Below are 26,909 nucleotides of genomic sequence, written 5' to 3' on the forward strand. Positions count from 1 at the left end.
TTGTTCAAGTCCTGACTGAATGTCTAGAGTTCCGCCTCTGTGCCTTTCCAAAGTAGTAATAGGTCATCTATGTAATGTTTATAAAATAGAATAGTCACCCCCCCATTAGCAACAGCCATTGATTTTCATATTGTTCCATGTATAAATTGGCAAAGGAGGGGATGACAGACACCATAGCGGTCCCAGCTATCTGTAGATAGAACCCGTCTTTAAACAGAAAGTAATTGTGTGACAAAGTCAAGTCAAGTAAAGCCACCAAAAATTCAACTGTAGGTAATCCCTTATGGGATCTCTGTAGTGCCTCCTTACATGTGTCCACCCCTAGGTTATAAGGAATGACAGTATACAAACTGGACACATTCATGGAAACAAGTAGACAAAGAACATAAAACCACACTTCTCGGTTCATACAAAATGTTAATTCATTATAAGGTCACAACAAGTTACCTTCCTCTATGAGAACAAAGTTGGCCTATATAGCATTACCCACACTCAGTCACAAAAGCTTAATAACAGATGATATTTCTCATGAAAAAAATGAACTGTAAATTACAAAGCAGATAGTACAGTGTTACAGTTTAATAAATCCCCATTTTAAAGTAGGACTGAGTTGCAAAATAAAAATTTTACTTCTTTGAACACCAATAGCAGGGAGTTCATATAAAAAATAAAAGTACTGTTCATTATTCTTTTTGTTGAACTAATACTTCCCAATTTAGGTGTGACGTTCAGTGGTCCCCAGTTTGTACTTGCTTGCAATCATTTGGAAGAAATCAAGGTGTTGTGTGCTGTCCTTTTAAGAGATCCATGTAAGCTCCTGTGATGAGGTCATCAGGCTGAATTCCAAGCTTTTTCATTAGATTTTGAGCAATAATATCTCCATCCTGAAGAGTCTGGGAGTCCGTCAAGACCACCTGTATATTCAAATAATAAATTACATAAATCCAGTAGCAAACTAACTCCACCTTTTCCATTTTCTACCTTGCTTTTAGGGTTAGGCATGAATACAGGGAATATCTATCGAACACAGGGCTGTCCAACTGGCGGTCCGGCCTGCGACCCCCCCCCCCTTTATGTGGCCCTCCACATCAAAGTCTGCCTGCTGTGTCTGTTTACTATTTGTAAAATTTAAAAGGTATCACTACAGAGATTAACTGGCCCCTGCATAGTTTAAACCTCAAATTCACACTGTAATCCACCCTGCATTGTTGACACTTGTGACACCTCTTTTGTTTATGTCCTAAAACCCTGTACTGTTCACACCTGAGACCCAGACTAAAACTGCCCACATTGTTCACCTGTTCACACCTTATTCAAAATAGTAATGGGGCACCAGCACTGTGTCACTGTATGTAGTACATTTTAGAGTGGTCCGGATTTCCCGGTCTCCTGCTCTGTTCAGTCAGGCCAGTTAATCTCTGTAGTGATCCCTATGGAACATAATCCTGGTATTTGTTCTGGGGGTTTGTTAGCATTTGAAAATTATTGTTAGGGGCCCCTAAGGTGTTTAGTCATATGCTGGGGGTACTGTATTATACACAGGGGAGGAGGAGGCATATGGATTTAAGGGTATGTCTTAATAGGACTTAACTTTTTTTCACACATGAGTGGCATCCCTGCCGTTGCCAGGCCAAAGTAGTTTGGCACCCTAGGCAAGAGCTTCAATCAGCGCCCCTGTCCTGCATTACCTTTTACCTCCTTACCATGATGGTTTTAAATAACGAAAGCAAGAAATTGTACAACCCTTTTTCATTGATATTACTGCCCCATGTACCAGTAAGCCCAGCAGCTATCCATTATACTGCCCCCCCATACCTGTGCCAGCAAGCTTAGCAGTCATCCATCATACAGCCCTCCAGCAGCCATCATATTGCCCCCAATCTTTACCTGTGCCAGCAGCAGCCAAAAATAAATCTGATCACATCATATTGCCTCCCAAGTATTTATGTACCTGTACCAGTGCCCAGCCCAGCAGCAAATATATGGCCCCTGGCACAAATCTGTACCTGGCTGTGGCAGCAGGAAGCTTCACACTTTCACAGTAATACAAAGAATGTCTTCAGTTCAGTGCAACTGTGCAAGGCTGAGAGCAGCAATTGCGAGCAACACCAAGCAGGCCGCCAGCTCTCTGCCTCCCAACCGCATCAGTGACGTCATTGAGCTATTACTTGCTGGCAAGAGGGAGAAGGTGAAGGAGCGGGATTCCATCCGACTTAGTGATTACTGAAACAAATTATTAAATAAATGCTTGAAAAAAAAGAAAAAAACCATTAAAAGTGCACCCCTCGATGATGGCGTCCTAGAGAGCGGCCTACTCTGCATACCCCTAGTTCTGGCCCTGATCCCTGCAGTGAGCACCAACCATCTGGTTTTTTGGTGTGCTATTAATGTGGACATGGTCTTGCGGTAACATGGGTGTGGTCTAAAGTGGGTGTGGTCTAAAAACAGGGAGTGGCTAACACTGGCTTCCATTATCGGTCCTCCACTATGTAGATTAGAAAAATTTTGGCCCTCTGTACCATATAAATTGGACAGCACTGATCTAACACATTGCTTCAACCTGTAAGCTTTTACTGGTATACTGCAATTATTCTTAATTAAACCAATGACTCCAAATTCTCCATGCTGTCCCAAACTCACTTTAAACCACAATATGCGCTACTTCACAGTGGCCAGAATTTAATTTTTTTTTTTAATGCAGTGCAAATATGTAACCTCCATCTCCATGGACATCTGGCAACTCAATAACACTAAAACAAAAAAAAAATAATCAAGAGCTGCATTCACCATATTGATGAGAATCAGGGAGTTTATACATCCTCACAAATTACCTTCTTCTCAAGCAAACTATAGCAAATCCTGATTAGTGCCAAGGCTACTCCACTACTAAGGACACTATCATGTAGGAAAATATATATATAAAAATGCTTGCTTAATTATACTAGTATTGAAACAATTAGATTTATATTTTCCTAGTTGCAAAGAAGAATCTATTATACATCCACATGGACTTTTTTTTATGTGTATGTTGCTCCCCAGCTCTTTTTACATTTGAATGTGGCTCACAGGTAAAAAAAATAAATAAATAAAAAAAATAAAAAAAGGTTGTGGCCCCCTGCTATAGCAGAAGCAGGAAAGATCAGATTTAAGTGAGAAAAACATTTTCTGGGGGTGCCTATTTTTTAGGTTATATTATTTACTGAGGGATACTGGGGGTGTTCCCGGGGTTTTTTCCCCCCAATGATTTACTGATTACTTTACGCAGCAAGTGATAGAGCAGTATTAAGTAACAGGTCCGAATTGCTTTCAAGTAAGAGCAATAGAAATAATCCAGAGAAAGCAGCCCCCAGATTACGATTCTGTACTACGTACAATAGAGGAACATGTTTTGTGGAACGAAGTGTACGGAAACACTGGGATATTCTCTTACAGGATCCGGTCCTGAAACAGCAACTTGAAGAGAAACCGTCTTTCGTCTACAAAAAAGCTAGGGACTTAGGTTCCCATATATCAAAAAGTATTTTTAATTCTAAAGAAACCACTTCGAAAAATTGGCTAAAGCATAGAGGTAACTACAAGTGTGGTAGAGATAGATGTGGTTCCTGTAAATTTATTAAGAAATCTAAAGAATTTGTAAGTTCTAGGACTGGGCACTCTTTTCCGATTAAGCAATATTTTAATTGTATGTCGCAGGGCATAATATATTTGGCGACTTGTCAATGTGGTGTCCAATATGTAGGGAAGACGGTCCGTAAAGCCGGAACAAGGTTCCTAGAACATCTAGCGGCGGTGGATAGAAATGAGAAGAGATCTGCAATCTCTAGACATCTGTTAGAAAAACATGAGGGGAGAAAAAATTTATATTTCCAAATTATTGACAAACCAATTATACAGTCTAGGAGAGGAGATGCGGACAAAAGGTTACTGAGAAATGAAGCATACTGGATCTATCGTCTAAAAACGCTGGAAAGGGAAGGGGGTATGAATAAGGATTGGGAATTGTCGTGTTTTTTCTAACCATAACTGAAATGAATTATCTTGAATGTTAATAGCTTTTATACCGATATAGATACAGTGATATATTAGGCTATTCTAGCAAAATCATACATGTAACATGCTAGAGAGAACTTTAGGTATTCACTATTATTCCCAGATAGTATCTATTTTCCGCTAATATATACCTTATATCGTAGCCCTGTAGTATGCAACAGCAATTAATTTGACAGTAAAAATTGTATGATATATATGATGTGGACAACATTGCTACTCGGGCTATGTGATTTGTTCTATAGATAGCCATATTTAATATCTGTTTAACATACGATCTAATCTCATGGTATTATGTAAGGGTTAATGTGTTTTATGGGTGGGACTAGGTGCTATTTAACTGTGGCTGTGTAGTGGGATCAGTTGTACGCTTCTGATGAAGTGGCGAGATGCCATGAAACGCGTAAAGCGGATGATCTGATGTATTTTGAACTTGACACGCTGTTATGTCTTTTTACCTGGATGATTAAAATTTGAAGATTTTAACATATCACCCCGAATGCTCAGTTTTTTGCTCAAATTCTATGGATTGATCCGGAGGGGGACGGATGCTACGTGCAGCATGGAGGTGAGAATGTGATTGAGTTGTGATGCTCCCCGTACCTGGCTCGTGTGTATCTTGCATAGGAAGAAATGTTCTCATTCTTTTAAGTGGGGGCCATTTATCAACACTGGGCAAATTTGCACCTTAGCAGTAACCCACAGCAACCAACGATTAAGAGTTTTAAGCCAGCTGAAGGTAGAACAGTGAAAGCAAACATTTGATTGGTTGCCATGGATTACTGTTCAGGGGCAAATTTTCCTCGTGTTCATAAATGAGCTCCAGAGTTTTGCTAACAACCTCATTTCAAACTGCAGGTACATTATATTCTTGTATACAGGTATGCATTTCTATAAATGCTTGGGGTCTAGAGTCTTCTGCAATTTGAACACCATAGTTTAAACTAAAAATTTATTTAAAGATTAAAAAAGAATTGTTTACGTTAATGTTGCCTAAAAGGCATTGTCTAATTATTACAACAGAACAGCAAATCTGGCAAGAATGAACAATTATTTACTGAAAGATCACAATGTGGCAAAACAGTAATGTCGGCTTTCAAACTACTCTGCATAAGGGGTATGCAGATAATAGATCACAGCGTTGTTTTAGCTCTAGGTCTCATCCCCAATCTCTTGCACTTTTGCGTATCCAACATATATGTAAGTAAATTTAGCAATGTAAAAACATGTAATAGCTTATAAGCACCTACAACAAGATTAACAAACAATCAGCAAAAAAATGGTTCCATGGTAACATAAGGAGCAAATTAATTATTCACAAGTAACTTAAGGTTGCAAAATTAAAATGGTCTCTAAGGGCTTATGGCTGCAGTGCTTGCTGAAATGTTTCAGTGAGTCATATATGTTCTACGCTCTTTAAACAGATGTCAAAGCAATCAGTGCAAGTGTAATTACTGCACTCAGCTTTATGAAGGATTAAAGGAATCAGAAAAGGAAAAAAATATAAATTAACTTGCAGTCACATCAAGAACAACACAATCACATATAGAAAACACCTAGCAGATTAATTCTTGCAGAAACATTAAGTATGCCAAGGACAGGAAGCTAAAAGCCTTACAGCTAAGTGATTCAGCATGTGTTTCTTCAAAATAAAGTTGCAGAGATGAATAAGACTAAAAAATTAAATATGCACAAAACGGTATTAATTTACCCAATAAGCAACAAATAGAGAGGGTCAGAAAATAATAATTTACCTCAGATCTAGCATCCAGGACATCCAAAACAGCAGAATCAAGTCATCTAGATATATTTACACATTTTTTTATGCATAGCTAATTAGTCCTGGGTATTATTATTTATAATTAGTTCAGTTACTAAAAATACATGTTTCATAAAATTTTACAGTTTACAACCCGCAGGGATACATTTCCTTTCCCTATATCTTTGTAATTCTGCTAATCAGTACTGTCCAAGGCTGAATTTCTGGCATGAAAAACTGGTTTTCATATTGAGTATAAAAAATGTTTACATAAACCTAGAATCTCAGCCTTTCAGAAAACAGAACTGCTGGTTGCGAGCGAATGTTAGGTGATTTAAAGGTAACTGCCCCATGACAGCAAAAAAATCCACAAACATTTTCAAAATGTAACATTTGGCTGCATGCATCTGAATCTTTAGGCTGTATCTGGATGCACAAATGACGACATAGGCATAAAGAAGTAATATGTGTAATTTACATGATTCCTTAATGGTCACCTATGTGACTAAAAGGCAGGTATTAGACTTTCCTCCTATTATGCACAGGTACATTTGGATCATTCCCACCTCTTTCTCACCTCAAGCTCCAAAAACTCTCCCAGACCCTGCACTTTGTCAAGATGAATCCGGGTTTGTCCAACTAGAAAGAGGAGACGCTCCTTAACTACTGAGCCACGGACTCCCAGGGCTTGAGTCAGTACTCTCTAGAACACAGAGATATGTTTACATTATACAGTTGCAGAAATCTGTCACATCCCCTGCATTGCACACATACATACTACTTCATACTGCAAATGTCTGCATGAAAAGCCACACGCAACTCAATTTTGAATCAAGTATCATCCTACTGCATGCAATTTTCCAACTCCTGTAGTTACACAGCAAATGAAAATAAAAGGATAAAGCTTGCACAGGAAAATATCTGCATGCCATTATCTTACTTGTCAGACTCATTGCAGTTAGAGTAGTCAGGTCTCAGCTGTAGAGAATACACAAATGTGAAATGGTATTTGTCACAGCTACTGCTTAGTTTATACCAGAAGTTCATATTACATCTAGAAGTGACCAGAAACCTTAAAGAAAACTTGCTACTCTACAATAGTCAATGGTGTTTTAGTCTTGCAGCTCAGTAATTCAGGTGCAGATTCTAAACTGTTCTAACTCTAAATCAGTTCTAACTGCCTTTTCTCAGGGATTCAGGGGCTCAGCATGACAAATATAAGAAATGTATCAACTAAATGTATCGATTTAGAAGTTTACAGGGTCAATGACCCCCCCCCTTCCAAAGCATATGAAACAAATAACAGGAACAAAGTTAAAGAATGTTTGTGGTGTACTTTATCACTGTTTGGGAGGAACCGAGTATTAACTGCATTACTGTTACCTACTAATTGCATTTCAATGCTATCAATTGCCTTGGTTAAGCCTCTTAAATGCAAGGATAATGTGCAATTACAAAAAATATTTGTAATCTTCCTGTTCTCTGCAATTTGATATGCAATGTTATATATTTCACAAACATGCTTTTGTGGTTTAAGACAGCAACCTGTTTTACAAAAAAAGCAAACTTTTAACACGGATTACAATTTGGTAGAATGTCTTTAGCAATTACAATTGCTTTTTAATATTACATATTAGGGTGTACTAGTGACTTAGTATATCTGGTTAGTTTGGTAGGCTACCCAATCCTTTCTGTGTCTTCTAACATCCTCCCCCATACAATCAGTTACTGTATGCTGATTGGACAATTCCAACCCATGTCTATTTACTGTAATGTGGATATTGTGTAGTTTGTGAATTGGCTTGTAAATTTTGCATCTGCAGATAAATAGGAGCTATCGGGCAGAACAAAGACAACAACAGAAAAGTGGCTGAACCATGTATGGCCACTTGTAAACTACAGTATCTGGTCATTTAGCTTGTGGGCAGACCACTCTAATACAATGATCAGCCAGTGTGAAACCACTTTTAGTTACACAGAAAACTTAATTTTAGCATGCAGACAGAACAGAGTTGCCAGCGTTATGTGGCATGCTTTAAAATGTTGGCACATTACAAAGAAATTTGCTTCAACAGTGCTGTAAGTTTAAATTCTTAAATTCTCATATTCAATTATTACAAATCTATTGTCATTAATAAAGTGCAGGCATTTATGCATCGACAAGTGATCCCCAACCCTTGGCTCGTGAGCAATTTATGGTTACATAAAAAACAGTGTGCTGCCAAATAAAGCCTCCTGTAGGCTGCAAGTCCACATAGGGGCTACCAAAAAGCCAATCTCAGCCCTTATTTGGCATTCCTATGGGCCTTTTTTCATGCTTGTTTTGATCCCCAAATCTTTTTACATTTGAATGTGGCTCACAAGTAAAAAGTATTAGGGACCCCTGGTGTAGACAGTGATCTTCTGAGACAATGGGCAATTGGTCTTCATTGTTTATGGTTTTTCAATGATTTAGCTTTTTTGTTCAGTAGCTCTCCAGTTTGGAATTTTAGCAGCTATTCAGTTGCTAGGGTTCAATTTACCCTAGCAACCAGTTATTGGTTAAGGATAGGTAATAAAACATAACAATATAACTATAGCTTCACAGACCAATAGCTTTTTGGCTGCAGTAACCCCTATTTGAAGGCTGGAAAGAAGTACAAAGAGAAGGCAAATGATTAAAAAATAAAACAGAAAAAAATGAAAAGTTGCTAGGAACAGGCTATTCTATAAAATACTGAAAGTTAAAGGGGTTGTTCACCTTTGAGATAACTTTTAGTACGATGTAGAGAGTGATATACTGAGATAATTTGCAATTTGTTTTAATTTTTTATTATTGAAGGTTTGTAAGTTATTTAGCTTTTTATTCAGCAGCTCTTCAATTTGTATTTTAAGCAATCTGGTAACTAGGGTCCAAATTACCCTAGCAACTATGCACTGATTTCAATAAAAGATTGGAATATTAATAAGAGAGTCTTAACAGAAGGATCAGTAATAACAAGTAGCAATAATAATACATTTGTAGCCATACAGAGCATTTGTTTTTTTAGAAGGCGACATCGATGCCCATTTGAAAGCTGCAAAGAACCAGAAGAAAAAGACAAATAACTATAAAAAAAAATAAATGAAAACCAATAGAAAAGTTTCTTAGAATTGGTTGTTCTATAACATAATAAAAATTACTTTAAAAGGTGAACCACCCGTTTAACGGTATCCCTTTAAGCTGGTGCAAATGATTCAGAGTAATGTTTCATAACATGAATATATTTTGCTACAGATCATGATCAATCAATTTAAGTGGTCAAATGTTTGATTATTTTTTTTCCCAAGAAGCATCCCACACAGAGTTTCCTTATGCAGAAGAAAGACTTTTCAAACCTCAAGGTCAGCAGGATGAGTTGTGTTGGAGATGGAGTAATCCGAAAGTTTAGGCCCAACAAGATCGGGACGTTCATAGTATATAAGCTGGCCCTGTCCATCCTACAAAGAAACCAAATAATGGTAAATAATGCTCTGAGGATGGTTCAATGGCAGCATTTTGGTACAGACATACAATTGGGGGGGGGAAGTCATTATTTTAATTGTGTGATAAAAAAAAACACAAGGGCAAGGTATAACAAATATAATTGTTGAATTTTGCCATGCTAATATAGAGTGGTACCTGAAAGTCTCTTAGCTTAAGACGGCCATGGCTACTGTTAAAGAAAACATCTCTCTGTTTGATCAACTCTCCAGCAGTTTTGCTTTGATTGCAACACTCTTGAAGTGTGCGCTCCCAGTCACGAACTCTTGCTTTTATTTCTACATTTCTCGGCATCTAAAACAAAAACCTAAATGTAATTAAAGGTATCACTGTATAAAATAGGGTCATGTGCACTTGCAATATAAAGAAAGGATAGAATTATCAGCTGTATAAAAGGGTACATCAAAATGGATCAAAAATCAGCTCAAGTTTATTAAAATAAATATCCTTATTCGGCCACAACTTTTTTTATTTGTATAACAGCATTAAAAGTGAATAAATGATTCAATATAAGGTTAAATGTACCTGGACACCTCTTTTAATTACTGGAATTGGATGTTTAAGCTACACCCATTATAACTAACACAAGGGCCACTTAACACCATCAAATGACATACCTGAAATTCGTACTTTACAGCAACTGTTTGGGGCCCTTTCCTGTTTTAGTAGGATATCCTATGGGTGTCCGTGTGTATGGGTTTTCAGCAGGTAACATTGCAATGAATTTGTAGCCTTGAGATTGTCCATACATTCTAACAATTCTGTTTCACTTCCTAAGACTGTTAGCTGTCTTTCTTTTATACATGTTCAGTGATAGACATAAACAATTCAAACTTTTGCAAACTTCTCAAGTTATTCCAGATTTTAAGGAGGCCTTCTACTAACGACAGGTTTCAAATTTCTCCACAAGTGCTGATAGAATTTAAATGTAGACCTTTTGCAGAACAGTCTGCTACTTTTAACCAATCCTGAGTGCATTCTGAAGTGTGTTTTGCGTAATTTACCTGCCTCATTTATCTATTCTAGACCCAGCTTTCTACCCATAGGTTCGGTATTGCTCTCCACAATGCTTTAATTTTTTATGACCAGAAGCAGCAAACCAACCATAAAACACAAGCAAATTTCCTCAAAGACTCATCGAAGGGAAGGTGTTCTCTTCTTTGAAACAAAAAAAGATGATGTACTTTACAACTTTCTCTCATCTGCCCACAGGACATTCTGGTAATTAATCGAGGTTCTTTATCACAATTCAAACAATCCATCTCTGCAATCTGTGATCAAGTTTATTCTTGTGTTCATATCCATTGTTTGGCTACAGTGCCATGCACCTCAAATTTCACACTGCATACGGGGGACATCCACTGAAAATGGACTTGTAATAAAATATTGATCTGCAGCCTACAATTTTTTGGCAACTTCTAGGACAGTTTTTGCCAGTAACTTTCTTTTCTGTATGTTAATAGCGTGGTGCTTATCACCTGCTTGAAATCCAAGTACTGTATATACTTGAGTATAAGCCGACCCGAGTATAAGCCGAGGTACCTAATTTTACCTACAAAAACTTGTAAAACGTATTGAATAAAAACTTGAGTATAAGCCTAGGGGTGAGAAATGCATTTTAGGACATCTTCAGCAGAAGACACGCTCCTGCGTGCGCTCTGCTAGGGAAGAACTCGCCATGGGTGTAAGTGCTGCACAGTACATGTTTTCTACTCAATTTGTACAAGAGGTAGGTGTCATTTCCCAGAATGCACCTGGGGTGTTGTAGAGAACTATGGGGTGACTATAGGAGTCCCACAGGTAAGTGGGTTGATAATGATGTCACTAATATATATATATATATATATATATATAATAATAGTGGTGTGGGACACAAGCAGCTGTATGAGAGTGATGCACAGACTGACACGTCACAGTGGTCCAGCAGCAGCAGCAGAGAATAGTAGTAAATGGTGCCATATATAAATGCCCCCTGCAACTTCTCAGCGCATGCACAGTGAGCCACCAGGGCTATTTCACTAGTGTAGGGAGACTTCTGAAATTGGGTCACTTGACACCTCTGATTATTTATAGCTCGGATTATCTGATATTTATTTCTATATTAAAGTCATTTAACATATACATGAAAAATAGATAAATATAACAAATGGAAGCATCAGTTCACCAGTGATAGGAATGAAAGTCACACTACGTGAATAGGATAGTAGAGCACAATTACTAGGGACTGGATTTTAGCAGACTTTCCCCTGCTTTTCCCCAGGATACCTTCAAAAGACATTATGAAGTACATCGGGTGTACTGACTCCAGGCTTTACAGAGCTAATAAAACCTTTTTTAAGAGGCAACCCCATTTAGTCAACTTACCTTAGTAACTCAATAAAATGGTCCCCACTGTTTTGCAATAGCAGCAGTCTTATTACTTTCTAAACGCGCGCCTCCTTCAGTTACTTTGAGTCCTCGTGTCAGAACGTTCTGTCTCAACGTCATTTCCGGAAGCGACGTCACAGCCCGGCCGCCTGATACTAACTAGCGGCTTCTTCTTCATTTTTTCCTAGCCGTCAGAAGAGACCGGTAGGTCAGTACGCCCTGCAGCATTCCATTTTCCGCATCTCCTTCACTTCCTGGCCGCTTCAGTGCTGCAGCAATCTTTTGCTCATCGCATCTCCTTCGCTTCGTGCTCCCCCCGCTGATCTGAGGTCTGATATTTGGGATACTACACAGTTGTGGGTCTGTTATGGGTGTTTATTTCATTAGTAGGTACCACGGAGGCCACGTGTGTGGGGTGTACTAATCCTGTCAGTAGGGTGGGGGTATAGGTCTGAGGGGTTGTATAGATAGTGGGGGTACAGGTCTGGGGTTTGCTAATCCTATCAGTGCATGGGGGGGTCACAGGTCTGGTTTGATCTATTCTATCAGCGCATAGAGCTTGGGTCTCAGGTTGGTTCATAGTTCGGGGGTCTGCTAATCATATTACATTATGTGTATTCATTCTAACCACTTATTAGTGACAATGACGTTTGACTGTGTGTTTCAGCATGGGTTTATCACAGGCTCAGTCATTCCAAGCAGCAGTGATCTCTTCTAATAGCAATTCTGATTTGTGATTCATTCTAGAGTCCATAGTGCTAACTGTAGTGTCATCGTGGCAGGGTGAAGGTTCGGAGAGAGTCTCACTGCGGAATTGTTTTTTCTGCTGTTTTAGGTTCCACCTCCGTGAATCTATTTTCTTACTGCCATGCCCAGCTGATCTCCATTTGACATTGTAACTGTCCTGCTCCTTTCTGCATGGTTCAACGTTAATCTGCAGTGCCCAGTCTTGGTTCGCTGAAGGTACGGTAGGAAGAGAGTACTGCTTCGCCATTAAGCATGCTTTGCACAGAGGGCGATAATGGTCAGGGAGAAGAATCCTCTGGTGTTCTGGATTCAAATGGCCAAGGGCTTAAATGTCATTGTGAACTTCGGAAATGCCATGGAGGCATGAGCCATACTACCAGCAAGTGCTCTGGCTCAGCCTGTCAGTGTTCCACTGGAGACCAGTATTCCCAAGCCAAGTCCTGCTGTGCTCCTGAAATCGTAATCTCACAGATGCCCCATCCCACTGGCGCAGGGGAGGATGTTACCTCTCCTCAGGATGCGGGCACACTGTCTCCTGGGGGTCGCAGGTTGGGAGTCAGCACTGAGCTGCAAATGAGAGCCTTTACGCTATGCAGAGAGTACCTGAGAGGAGCCTGGAGGGAGATCCAGCCGCACCAATTCAAAGTGTCCGTGGTCAGGTAAATCATCCAAACAAATAGTTTTGAGGGCGTTTGTGTCTAATATTTGATTATATAGCCTAAAGTCACAGCCTAAAGACACATACACTAAATATATCTTCCATTCAGACTGCTTTCACCCCCTCCTACCATAGCAAATACAATTGCTATAACTTGCCCTGCACATAACTTTAGAAAGATAGAGAGAAAGACATGCAGTCTGACACAATGCTGTACAAAGTTCATCTGGCAAGGGCTTGCTGACTTGTTTACATTCTGAAAGGCCTATGTTATTAGAGGACTAAAAGCCACCTTTAATAAACACCATAGATCATACAATGTATTAAGACCGATAATGTTTGGGACAGAGTTAGTGTTGTCAAGTGGCAGCAAAAATGGTTTTAATGTTATTTGTAGGAAAGCAAGGTAAAAGGATAGTGAGGGAATTATTTCTTTCCAGAAATCTGACCATCCTAAACAAGGGTCAAACCTGAAGCCACAGCTACTGCACCTTTTAATATAATCCTAGGATAAAGTGATTATTATTATCCCTTGTTTATATAGCATATGTATATTACACAGATTAATTTAGTCCCTGCCCCAGTGCAGTTTACAGACTCATTTCCTTGTTATATAACATAAACATACTAAGGTCTGTTTTATCATAAGCCAGTTAACTTGCCTTTATAACTTTAAGTGTGGGTGGAAACCCGCTTGGTGAATGTGCAAACCCCTTGCATACTGATCCCTTGCAAACTGTCTAATTCAAATGCAGTACTCCAGTGCTTCAAGCACAAATATTCTCCTGGGGCCCCATAGCATTATATAATACGTGAATTTGAAATTGTGTCCATTTCTTTATTGTACTTGGAAAGTGGAACTCCATTCAAACAATGTGGAAAGTGGAAATCACTGTCAAAGATTTAGCCAAATACTGATGTGAATCTAAACCTTAAGGGCAAAGATTCGGGGAGATTTATTCGCCTGGCGACAAATCTCCTCTTCTTCGGGCGGCTGATCTCCCTGAAAAGCATTCCCGCTGGCTATAATTGAATCGTTGGTGGGATGGCACTGAGAGCGCTTCGTTTTCCGAAGTCGCCTGAAGTAGAAACATCTGGCGACTTCGAAAAACAAAGTGCCTCGAGTGCCTTCCCACTGGTGATTTAGATTCTAGCTGGCGGGAAGGCTTTTCATGGAGACTAATCGACCAAAGAAGAGGCGATTTGTCGTCAGGCAAATCTCCCTGAATCTCTGCCCTAAAGGAGAAGGAAAGTTATAATCACTGGGGGTGCCGGATGTTGGGCACCCACAGTGATAATACTCACTTACCAGATACCCTGGACTGGTACCCCTGTTGGCAGAAAATTGCACTGCCCCAGGGTATTTCTACTATGGAGTGATCCCTTTCTTCCTAATTTTCATTCGACAATCAAGTGAAAAGTTGAACTTTAAGAAAAAACCCAACTATTTTACTTTACTATGCATGCATCTGCCCCTGGCAACTGAAGAAAGACGAGCATTTCTCTGTAGTGTTCCTCCAGAAATACCCTGTGCCAGTACAGTTTTCTGCCAACAAGAGCCTAGGTATCTGGTAGGGGGAATATAATCACTTGTGGTCTTCCCACTCAAACCTAGCCCTTTTCTTCCTTTCATCATTACTAGTGATGGCATGATTATTATCCCTGTTAATTCAGCATGCTGCTTGGGGGTCATCTTTGACCAGTCCCTCTTCTTCTCTAATCGTATTAATACTGTTGCCAAAACGTGCCTCTTTTGCCTCTTCGATATTGTCTAGATACGCCCCTTTCACAAATAAAAGCCAAAACACTAATCCATGCCCTTATCCTATCCTGTTTAGACTATTGCAATCTCCTATATACCGGCCTCCCTGACTCCCACCTCTCTCACCTGCAATCAATCTTCTCTGCTGCTAGAATTCTCCTGCCCTCTTCTAAGAGGGAATCTGATTGACCCCAGGTATTATATTATAGCATATAAAATCCTTCTGCTAACATTTAAAGCCCTTCACTCCTCTGCTCCTCACTTTATTTTTTCACAAGTCTCACTGTACGTTCCCTCCCATCTCCTCCGCTCCTCTCAGTGAACACCATCCTCTGCCACCTCTCATCTTAATCCTTTCTATTTTGCTGCTACTTACCTCTGGAATTCCATCCCTGAATTCCTGCATAAGGAGAGCTTTCTCAATCTCTTCAAAAAAGAACTCAAATTCTACCTTTTGGAACACTAGAACATTAGTCTAGGCCTGCCACTTAATGAGCAATGCCTTAACCTTGTACACATTTTCTGTCTCATTTGTACCTGTATGTTATCCACCCACTTAGACAGTAAGTTCTATGGGACAGGGACCTTCTTTAGACTGTCTCTCTCTAAAGCTCTGTGTATTTATATATATATTTATTACTAGATTACTTGTCCTCACTGTTTGTACTTTAAATATTTTGTAACATTTTACAGTGCTGTGTTTCCTTACAACACTTTATAAATAAAGTTATACATGCATCCATACTGGGGGGGGGGGTGCCTAACATCTGGCACCCCCCAATGATTTTAAAAATCTTAATTTATTCAGATTCTATATAAACCAAACAAATGTATCACATTTCATGTTCAAATGGTACATCCCTATTCTAATTACAGTTTAGTGTTGCTTTTGAAACACAGTTCGTTTTCCATAATGTAAACTGGTAAAATAGTAATGAGTTTTTTTTCCCCTTGTTTGTTTAGGCTTTTTTTTTGGGTGGAGGTAATTATAAGCTTGAGTGTATTCACCTCTTTTCTCTCTTTTTCTTCCTTGATAGTGGTGGGCTAAGTAATCTTCTTTATAAATGCAGTCTCGTAGGCCCACTGAAAACACAGTCTACTGAGCCACGTCAGATTTTGCTAAGGCTTTATGGTGCAATTCTGCAGGTAATGTGTAATTTCACATCTCTGTTTAAATCTGTATAATGTTGTTTACTTCAGACATTCATGGGTTATTTTGCAGATAAAGGGTCTTTTATAAAGTCAGGTTTGGTGTGGTAGGACCAGTTCATCCAGTTACTAAAGAAACTAAATTCTAATTCATGCTGAACTCATGTAGTTACATTCATCAGAATGGCAGAGGCTGTTTAGCCATTGGTAATTAGTTTGTACACCTGTTTCCTTTGAAAGAACCCCATGTCTTGTTTTGTCTGAATGTGCATTTTGTTCTTTCGTTTTTACAGGGTGTGAATTCTTTGGTTCAGGAAAGTGTTATGTTTGCAATCCTAGCAGAACGTTCACTTGGCCCACGGTTATACGGTGTATTTCCTCAAGGACGTCTGGAAGAGTACATTCCGGTGAGATGCAATTACTGAAAACAACTGACCCGAGTTCTACTCACAAAAATGTAGAAAGACAAAAAGATATTTAGTTAAAATTAAAAACTTTTATTAGAACATTTTAGAAATTGCCCAACGTTTCGGTCTCCATCTAAGACCTGTGTGTGTGTGTGTGTGTGTGTGTGTGTGTGTGTGTGTGTGTGTGTGTGTGTGTGTGTGTGTGTGTGTGTGTGTGTGTGTGTGTGTGTGTGTGTGTGTGTGTGTGTGTAAAACCGGCGTTTCGGTCCCTATTGGGACCTTTATCAAGGTAATATTACATACACAGAAATGAAGTGCTGCGTGCTTATGATAGTGATCAGGTTAAAAAACCTTAAAATCTCTATAGCCATACTTAAATGTCACCTACAGGATATCACAAACCTTATGTACTTCTAACTTTCAACCTGTTTAACAAGATATAAAGTCTGTTGCTAAGTTTCATCAGTAACCAAAACATTAATTTCTAATATATTGCAACATATCAATTGTTTCAAAAACATTGTTTCAAATCATTGAGATAGTAAGACGTATCATAAAAATGGTTATATTGTTTCACTATCTAAAGTCACCGAAGTTTTATCTCTTATCTAAAAACCCATTGAACTGAAGGGTAGAGTTTTGTCCTTTAGGGTAAGGCTAATGCACACGCGGCGATGCGTTTTAAATAGTCGCCCAAAGTTGCCTCAGTGAGGCAACTTTGGGCAACTATTGAAAACGCATCGCCGCGTGTGCATTAGCGCAGGCGATTTTGAGCTGTAGCCCAATGTGGAAAAGACGCTGAGGCAGTTCGGGGAGATAGTCGCGCAAAAGACGTGGCGATAAGTCGCCAGGCGACAAAATCTCCCCGAATCTCCTCGTCTGGCCTTACCCTTAGGAGCCACACACCCTAATTCGAATGTCCAGAATGCTTCTTTCTGTAACAGAATCCAGTCAACATCCCCACCCCTCTGTGGATTCTTTATCAAGTCAATAGGCATGCATTTAAATGAAGACATAGGATGCTTTGCCTTCAGCCAATGCTGAGCAATAGGATGTTAAGATATATCCTGTTTCACCTTTTTATTAGCGTAATTGGTGTCCAATGCTGCCTGTATCGTTGACCTATGCATACTGATTCTGTCCCTCAGTTGCCTTGTGGTCTTGCCGCAATACAGCAGACCACATGGGCATTTAATGATTTTCACCACATTCTGTGATCGACAGGTTAATCTATGTTTTATCCGGTAGGGTTTCCGACTGTGAGGATTAAAAAATTGATCCCCAAGTATTAACGTATTGCACATCACACAGTTATTGCATTTTAAAACTCCTGGTTTCAATGCACTCCCTCCTGTTGTATGTACATACTTATTTGCCGGGACTGCGGGTGTCAGTAGTTCTGTTTCTGTTACGTTTATATCCAAAACGAAGTTTCTTGTTGACAAGCTTGGACATATCCGGGTCAGTGCTGACCAAAGACCAGTGCTGTAGGAGAGATTTTTTAATTAAAGAAGAGCATGGCCCATATGTATTCATGTAGAACGAGTCATCGTGGTTCCCATCCTGAACAGGCACTTTATCTTGCAATAGGGTGGCTCTATCCAAACTCAGGGCCCACTCCCTAGCATTGGGGTATCCCCTCTCCAGGAAGCGTGCCGACATGGCCTGCATTGCTTTCTTCCGTTACCCAGGATCATTCGTAATTTTTACTACCCACAGCATCTGCGATCTGGGAAGAGAATGCACCAAATGCTTGGGATGACTGCTCTATAATGAAGCAAAGTGTTCCTATCGGTTAGTTTCTGATAGATTTTTGTTTGTAGTTTTTTCTTAATCTCATCCTTATACAAAATGCTGTATTGCTGTCATTCAGCAGATTCATGAGCAAATTTCATCAGATTATCAACAATCATATGAGAATTCATTAGGATATATTGCGCCAAAATACATACAAGAGATAAAGCACATTGCAAATTCATCTGTCAGTCGCAATTAATACTGTAAAATCATATATACACACGTAAACACACTTAAAGGGGAATTCCACACAAACATAACTTAAGCTTTTTCAAAATTAAACATAATTTCAAGCAATATACATCAATTAAAAAATTCCCTGCCAGAATTTCAAAAGATGCAGAAAGAGAAGAACTTTTAACCAGCTGGATTGCAGCATAGAAAATGGAATTTATTCATACTTTTTGAAGAAACCGATTACTGTGATGATTATATTAGGGGTTTCTGTGTTATGTGGGCCTCTTTATCAAATTTTGGTTTAGATGTCGGAGTTCCCCTTTAACTGACCAAGGCAGAATTTTAAAGAGCTTTGTGTGAAAAATAATTCATTTATTATAGTGATATAACTTATTTTGTCATTGTATCTGGAGAATTATGCACAATAGTTCAACAGTTACAATAAAGCACACATGCTGTATGGAGCCTTCCAACAGATTAATTAGAGCACAAGACCCAGGAATGGATTATAGCTCACAGCTCAATTGCTCCCAGAATACATTACCACTCCAGCAGCTGTATGTACATATATTGAAGCCAGAGTTTACTGTACTAAGAAGCAAATGTGTCTAGAATTAAATTATGAGTCTGTAATAGTTGAGTCAACAGGCTCATATATAATTTTTATGGGTGAAAATCTTGTTAGATCTTTACATTTCTTTTTATCAGCTTAATATATAGAATGCATTTTTTGGCATATTTATGTTTCAGTCATCCCAAAAACTTGTATTTTATCATGGTTTTTATTTGTTCTTTCCCTCTAATTTTTGTTGTTTTTACAGAGTCGGCGACTGGTGACATCAGAGCTTCGTTGCCCAGACATGTCAAGCGAAATAGCTGAAAAAATGGCCAGGTTCCACAAAATGGAGATGCCTTTTAACAAAGAACCAGTGTGGTTATTTAGGACAATGGAGGAGTAAGTAGAATAAATGGAGAGTGCTGAGGCCTTGTAACTCTTTTCTACCAAAGTAAATCATAGTAGATTTATATACATTAGAGCGTATGAAGACATTTTTTTTACCTATGTAAAATGATAAATTATAAATAAATATACTTTTTTTTTTTTGTACACAATTACAAATTTACATTTAAATGGATAAAACTAAATTACTGGCCTTTAGCTCTAAAACAGACTTGGGGGATTTTCAGAGCAATTATATATTCAGAAATAGATTTTCCTCTAGAAATCTAAGAACTCTTAAGATGCATTTTTACTTACTATTGGTTTTGACATTTTGGTGCTACAGACAACATTTATCTGAGAAAGGTGCTTGGCAACACCAAAAATTTACAGTTCATAAATTAACATGATTTTTAGACTGGTTTCTGCTGTATCTGTTGCTGTCTCTTGTGCAGTAGTATCTTGTTGTGTTTTGCACCCAGCACAACAAGCCACATAAGCTAAAAAGGTTAGTTGGTGTACCCATTCCACTTCTCAACATATGGCCACACTTGTGAACAGCAAAAATAAAATGGTTAATTGTTTCTATGAAGTTTACCTAACTGCTTGCAGAGTCTATATTCATGCCTTCCCATCTTATTCTCTCCCATAGGTACATGTCTCAAATATCCTCTCTTTCCTTTACACAAAAAGATCATGTGGAGAAGTTCAACCAGCTGAAAAGTTTTTGTCTGGAGGAAGAAATGCAAAATCTCAAGTGAGAAATACTGTTTAACTGAATGTTTAATAGTAGTTATTTTTATAACGCAGACATAAAGGGGGATAACATAATATGGGATTGGGGTATTGCTTGATTCTGCAGTATCCAAAATGCTAATCACCATTTATCTTTTAGGCAATAGCAAACAGGGTATTCTGAATAATTTTTTGTCAAAAAATGCCCATCTATCTGTTACCAGTTCAAGATATACATGGGAACCATCCTACTTAAAACAGTTACAGGACAGATGACAAAAGATGTTGTCTCTGCTGCTTTCAGCCTGTGTATTTTTTCTGTTTGACTGAAGCAGAGCTGCTTCGTGCCCTATCTCCACTGATTTGAATAAGATCTGCTTGTGTGCAATCACACACAGCACAGAGTGGAGGTCGGCCTGAAATCTTAATGCAAGAGGCCCCCATGTGGCCCTAGATTTCTGGTAGGAACTCAAGGCAATAGGCAGCAAGAAAATCATGGCACATGCTATCTATTCAGGGTAGGGTACTCGGCTGACAGGCTTATGTGGTTGCAGCTAAAGGGACCACTGCTGTGTATTTTGCATGATTTTATTGTAGTATTCAAATACCATGAGAAAGTGTCTTGTATGGCCATAAAGCAATTAAGGTTATTTGTCAATTTTATAATTGCTACACAGTTGTCACAGTCCTCACATTGCATAACAAGCAACTGCTCTCTCAGCGCCTACCAGAGTACCTGAAGTTTTTAAACAAAAAATTTATTTAAATATAATAAATTATAATCCTTGGAATTTCAGTGTATACAAAAGTACAGTTTTTTTTTTTTTTTTTACTGTCCTTGAAAAAAAAAATCACACCAATTATCACTGTCTCACTTTGTAATTTTCGTGTCCTTCCCCCCCTCCCACTTATTTAGAACTCTTTTACGATCGACTGCATCGCCTGTAGTCTTCTGTCACAATGATGTTCAGGAAGGTAGGTTGAATGCACCAATTGTTAACTGATTTTTCTCTTAAGTGTAATGTCACACAAAGGAAATTACTTTTGTATTGTTGCCATTATTTCTCTCAAAAAGCAGCATAGTACATACAGTATACTGCATTTATGGACAGAAGAAAAAAGTGCAGGCAAATGTGTTTGGGTGCAGCACCGAGATGCATACTGCAGCTCCAAACAGCAATGACTCCTGTGTCTGTGAGAGAACATGTACTTTTAACATGAATTGACTTAGAAGACCCTCTTTTTGTCTGGCGTGAAGACTGATATAACATGTTGGTTTATATGCCAAAAAATACAGTTACTGTGATATATCTACCGCTCACCGGCCCTCTCCTATTCATATTCCAGTCTCCTTTTCCAATCAATGCATGGTTGCTAGGATAATTTGTACCCTAGCAAGATTGCTGAATATGCAAACATGAGCGCTGCTGAATAAGAAGCTTAATAACTCACAATCTACAAATAATAAATTGTGAAAACCAATTGCAAATTGTCTCGGAATATTATACATCATACTAAAAGTTAATTTAAAGGTAAACAGCCCCTTTAAGATATAGTCCTACAATTATTTCTAGCAACCAGGCTCATTTTACAAAAGTCTAGAAGATCTGTTTATTTGGAATACATGTGATATCACACACTTTTGCATTATAGGATTTTTTTCTCTGGTTCTTACATTGATATTTCAAGTATTTTTTATGTTGTCTATAATTGCTGCATAATGTTCAGGAACAATTTTCTTTTCAGGGCACTCTTTCTGATGGTGATAAAAACCTGAATTTATTTTTCCAGTTTAGTTTTTTTTTTTTTAAACAGGTAACATTTTGCTGCTGTCTTCTCGGTCTTCCTCTCCCTCAGACAAGCTCATGCTTATTGACTTTGAGTACAGTAGCTACAATTACAGGTCAGACTAAACACTGAATTATTTAAATTTCACTTATAATATAGCTATGTTACTGCTTTTATTTATTTATTTATTTTTTTGTGGTGGTACCCAAATTCCTTCCTTTTTTTTTTTTTTTTTTTTTTTAGTGCTATTGTGCCATCATTATGCTTACAACATTCTGCATACAGATATTATATGCTTTTTAATCTCCATTAAAGGCCCTAGCACATGGGGGCACGTCATGGACCCTGCAGGAAATCGCCTATCTCACAGGCAATGAAGTGCCAGATAATACCTGCCATTTCACTTTCATTGGTATTGCCGCACGTAAAACACATTACTTGCAGCGACCCCTGGTAACTGCTTGAAGATGCGGAAGGAGGCATGATATATAATTACATGGGATCACTTCTTGTAATGTTTTAACTGCAGCAATTTCAACAAACGTGAAGTAGGCTGCTTCATCACCCGCAGCAGAGGGGCTTTCCCAGCAGCGATAAAGTGCCCCATGTGTGTCAGTGCCCTAAAGCGGAGAAATGCTCTGATACTCTGCAAACACTATGGGGCAGATTTATTAAGGGTAAGATTGAAAATTCAAGATTTTTTTTATGGTCAAAACTCTCAAATTCAAATTGTGAATTATCCAAACTTGAATCGAGTTTTAATCGAATTTCAAGATTTATCATACACTGGCCATTTAAGAAATCCACTATTCGCCAACTAAAATATGCTAAGTTCATGTATAAATCAATGGGAGAGGTCCAGGGACCAATTTGGACATGTAAGAAGCCTTCCTAACGTTTGATTCGAGATATTTAAAAATAAATATCACTTTTCCTAGAGGGTTTGATATTGGAAATCACTTCTGTGAATGGGTGTATAACTACCAGCACAGTGAATGGCCTTTCTACAAAGCAGAGCTGAGTGACTACCCTTCAAGGGTACAGCAGGTATGTTCCTTAGCTGTTTTGGTTTTCATGTATAGTATGCAGTATTCTCTGCAAGCTAGCATGTTATAAATCCTATTTTAATGTCATTTTTTGTTATTGTTATGTATTTTAGACTATATATTTCAAAGCCTATATAGCTGCCATAATTTTCTCTTCATTTTAATTCTGTCTTATTTCTTAGCTTCACTTTTTTCATTCCTACCTTTTGGAGATGTCTCCAAGCCTTAGTGAAGGTGAACGCCAATCTCAGGAAGAGGCAATGTTGCTGGAAGTAAATAGGTCAGTATATGTCTCAAAGCTCTTTGTTAAGAAAGGATCTCTCTTTTTTTTTTTTTTTCCCCTTTAATTTGGAGGATGTGATTTTCAATGACAAAAAATAAAACTTTTTATAAGGAGGGATATTACGAAGGATAGTTGGATACGGTTACATGTACCAAGCAGGCAAGTCCAGAATTCTGTAGTGAAGATAATAGAATGTACTTTCTGAACTATTCATCACTTTTCCACTTCTGTTTCTCACCTTTAGGTTTGCATTGGCTTCACATTTTTTCTGGGGTCTCTGGTCTATTTTGCAAGCAAAAATCTCCACTATTGAATTTGGGTACCTGGTAAGGATAGAATATTTTCCCACATTCCCTGCATGGTGTTACCTCCATAAACCTTTATCATCGTTTCAGGGAATAAAAATTTTACACTTCAATTAGCATACATTCCAGTTTCAAATCTACCTTAACAGATTTGTAAAGGCAGTGCCTTTTATTTGTTAATATAGAGCTGAACATACAAATCCATTTATTCAGCTAAAAAAACACATTAACGGTTATTTAATGGGATTCTGTCATGATTTTTATGGTCTACATTACACTGTTTACATCACAAAAAATTCACTCTACCATATAAAGTGTTATTCCTGAACCAACAAATGTATTTTTTGTTGTTGTAATATAGTCATTTTAGCAGCCATCTCAGGTAATTTTCCCTAGTAATGTTCTTTACAAAAGGAGCCAGCACTTCATGATGGAACTGCTTTCAGATAAACTATTGTTTATCTACTCAATGTTACTGAAGGAGTCACAGTTGGACTTGCATTTTTTTTACTATTGAGTGCTGTCTCTACCAGGGAACTGTGTTATCTTCTGCTGGGGGGGAGAGGGTGAACTCAATCTATCTTGCAGTGTAGCAGTAAAGAGTGGCTGAAGGATATCCGAGCACAAATCACATGACTGAGGGCACCTGGAAAAATAATAGCATGTCTACTTTCATGTCAGATTTCAAAACAAATATAAAATCTGTCTGCTCTTTTGAAAAACAGAATGCTGGATCAGCACTAATAACTGATGGGTTTTGAAAAGAATCCCTGTCTTACCATTTTGCAGTTCTATACAGTGACACACAGAGAATGTTATAATCTTAAACATGAAGGCTGATTATAATGTTTCCAGTGGGGTATCACTTGTTAAAACTTCTTTAGAAACGTTATAAGTATATAAAAAAAAAAGTCCAATGTGAAAATAAACTGCATTACTCTTCTTCTTAGTAAGAAAGTTGTTTTTTTTAATTTAAAAAGAAAAATATATATTTTTTATTTCTCTTATTGTAGGATTATGCACTCTCTCGATTTAATGCATATTTTGAACAGAAACGCGTCTGGACCTAATTTTCATTTGGTACTCAGTTGAGCATGTAACAGCTTTTTGTGTTGCTGTCTTCAGCAAGAATCTGCGTCCTTGATGCTCCGATATACCTGCAGTCTTTTCTCACACCCATCTACTGGCAACAAACTTCTACTCTCTGCACAATTCTATGTGCATGGCTGCAGCCTGCATTCCTTTACTCTTTCCTTCTGCCTTCATCTGTATGCAAATCTACCCTGCACCACTACCTCTGTCTGCAACTTTGTGCACTGTTTTTATTATTATGCAACCTCATGTCTAGCACCCACTGTGAAGACCCTCTTGAGCTTCCTCTAAAAATGTAAAAATTGTAATAATGTACAAGTTGGAATTAATGATATACTGTATTGGAAATTCTGAATATAATTTGCTCTTCATGTTCCCAGCATAGTTTATATTTCACAATATTTTAGCCTACTGCTGATCCATAAACGCTAAATGCTAATGCTTCTATTGTTTGCATTTATTTTAGCAATTTAAAGTATTTTAACCAGTGACAAGATTAGGTCAAAACTCTATTTTCAAATGCCAAAGAATGAACAAGCAACAAACCAAAAGTGCTGGCACTGAACTGGAAATTCAAAATGTTGCTAAGTTGTAAGGTGCTTAGGACTTGTAAACCCATGTGTAATAAAAGGCACCAGTCATTGTCTAACCAATAATGTATTTGCTGATGACCATTAAATGCTACCTTCTGATTGACTGGTACAGGTGAATAGACCTGTATAATACTTTGCTCTAATTATAACGTAAAAGGTGCAAAGTTTTTTTTTTTTAAAGTTTTATAACACTTTAAAAAGTGGTGCAACAATGCTACCTTTTAAAGAACTGCATCCATATTAAATAGTGTTTTAAAGGATGTTTTAAACCGCAAAAGTGATTCTTCCTAAAGTCATTTTCCCTGTTAAATTAATATTGGGTACTTCTTAGCAGTTTATGATTATAAAACTTATAACTGTTTCGTCCATCCCTCCCCATTAATGGAAATATATATAGCGCACGTTATGCCCCAGAAAGGCATAATGGTTCAATCAATACCTTATTTGATTTCTGTAATTTTTTTTTTTTTATTAAGATGGAGGTGCAATATGGGTGTGAAGATTCTTTTCTCAAAACTTTATTCCCCTTTTCTCCAATAGTGTGTGTGTGTGTGTGTATATTTATATTAATAACTGGTAGCCGCTTCCACTGTCAATAAAATGAAATATTCGTGGAGTCCAATGATACAATTCCTCTAGTGGCAGTATTATTACAAAGCAATATCATTTCAGTCGGGTTGGCCAGTTTAGCAAAAAAAATTTACTCAAATCTTAAATGTCTGCTTTTTTATTATTAAACTCAAAATCTCTATTGTAGAAACATGAACAAACACCTTGAACACAGTGAAATCATGTTCTACCCATCCTTTTCAATGAGTCCGTCAAATTTCAATCTAACTTCAAAAGCTTAAATTGAATAGCTTGAATTTTGCTAATGCAATTCTCACTGATTTGCCAGCTGTTAGAGGCAAATTTTTATATTCATGTTTTTGAGGTTTTTTTTTTCTTAATCTTAAATTCAAATTTGGAGCATTTGAATTTGGTAGTTTTGCTGCAAAAAAAACAAACAAACAAATTGTGGTAAAAAAATATTGACAAATCTGCCCAGTAGACATGCGGTTATGCCTTTTTTGCTAAACAGGTTATTTTAATTAATATCGTTGACTCTGATTTTAAACACATGCTTAATTTCAACATCCAAATAGTCTTCTGTTTCCATCCAATATTTTTGCACCCTGCTCTATTATAGTTATTTATAGAGTCATAATTTCATGCAGCACAGAGTAAATGGATACAAACAGAAGACCAAACGGTTAAAACATACAGGCATTTCTCCGAAATTGATTCACAGTTACAATTAGATATTGTAAGGAGACACTACCCTCCCTCCTGAAAAAAATGCCAGCCCTCCTCTCTGCTTATCACTGCTATATTCTCTTCATACAACTCTCCAACAGAACCATAATCCTGCATTCAACTCTTTCTATTTTACACAAGCCTGTTTCCCACTGAGTCTCCTCTCTATATTATTTTACATTCTCCACTACTGTTCTGATCACACATGATCTACCTCTCCATTCCATGCATGATTGCTACTTACCTAGATCGCTGCCATTGCCCCAAACTTTTGACCAGATGTTTTACCATGCTTCCTACATTTCTTGCTGTTTTGCAGCTACAACTTTTACATACGGTAAATTCTCTGATTATATCAGCCTTTAGATATTCCATTAGCTCCACTGCTTAGTCTTCATTTGTTTGATCTTTACTCTAGCACTGTACTAGCTTATCTACTTCTGGTTAATTTTATCGGAA

General features: G+C 37.9%; 2 protein-coding genes across 10 annotated transcripts; one reads left to right on the top strand and one right to left on the bottom strand.

Annotated features, from left to right (window-relative positions):
* Positions 1-404: 404 nt before the first annotated feature.
* LOC108711265 lies at positions 405-11,812 on the bottom strand. Of its 3 annotated transcripts, none has more exons than XM_018252843.2 (5): positions 11,673-11,812; positions 9,447-9,602; positions 9,164-9,265; positions 6,384-6,509; positions 405-914 (listed from the first exon to the last, which is right to left on the bottom strand). In XM_018252843.2, exons 2-5 carry the CDS (start codon positions 9,600-9,602, stop codon positions 774-776), a joined length of 525 nt encoding a protein of 174 aa, XP_018108332.1. In that variant the 5' UTR covers positions 11,673-11,812; the 3' UTR covers positions 405-773. The 3 variants fall into 3 exon arrangements, with proteins under 3 accessions (XP_018108332.1, XP_018108335.1, XP_018108334.1); XM_018252846.2 differs by lacking the exon at positions 405-914 and adding an exon at positions 2,199-2,223; XM_018252845.2 differs by lacking the exon at positions 405-914 and adding an exon at positions 2,259-3,828.
* On the top strand, positions 11,774-25,638 carry chkb.L (choline kinase beta L homeolog). 7 transcript variants are annotated; one of them, XM_018252838.2, is made up of 12 exons: positions 11,774-11,883; positions 12,511-13,081; positions 15,880-15,988; positions 16,285-16,398; positions 19,194-19,327; positions 19,965-20,069; positions 20,964-21,022; positions 21,863-21,950; positions 22,774-22,882; positions 23,064-23,161; positions 23,409-23,490; positions 24,483-25,638. In XM_018252838.2, exons 2-12 carry the CDS (start codon positions 12,675-12,677, stop codon positions 24,537-24,539), a joined length of 1,362 nt encoding a protein of 453 aa, XP_018108327.1. In that variant the 5' UTR covers positions 11,774-11,883; positions 12,511-12,674; the 3' UTR covers positions 24,540-25,638. The 7 variants fall into 7 exon arrangements, 6 of the variants coding, with proteins under 6 accessions (XP_018108327.1, XP_041442569.1, XP_041442570.1 ...); XM_041586635.1 differs by having other exon boundaries at positions 11,803-11,879; XM_018252837.2 differs by having other exon boundaries at positions 11,847-12,004.
* The last annotated feature ends 1,271 nt before the right edge of the window (positions 25,639-26,909 follow it).

The sequence above is a fragment of the Xenopus laevis genome, chromosome 3L (assembly GCF_017654675.1).
Source record: "Xenopus laevis strain J_2021 chromosome 3L, Xenopus_laevis_v10.1, whole genome shotgun sequence".
NCBI classification, from domain to species: Eukaryota; Metazoa; Chordata; class Amphibia; order Anura; family Pipidae; genus Xenopus; species Xenopus laevis.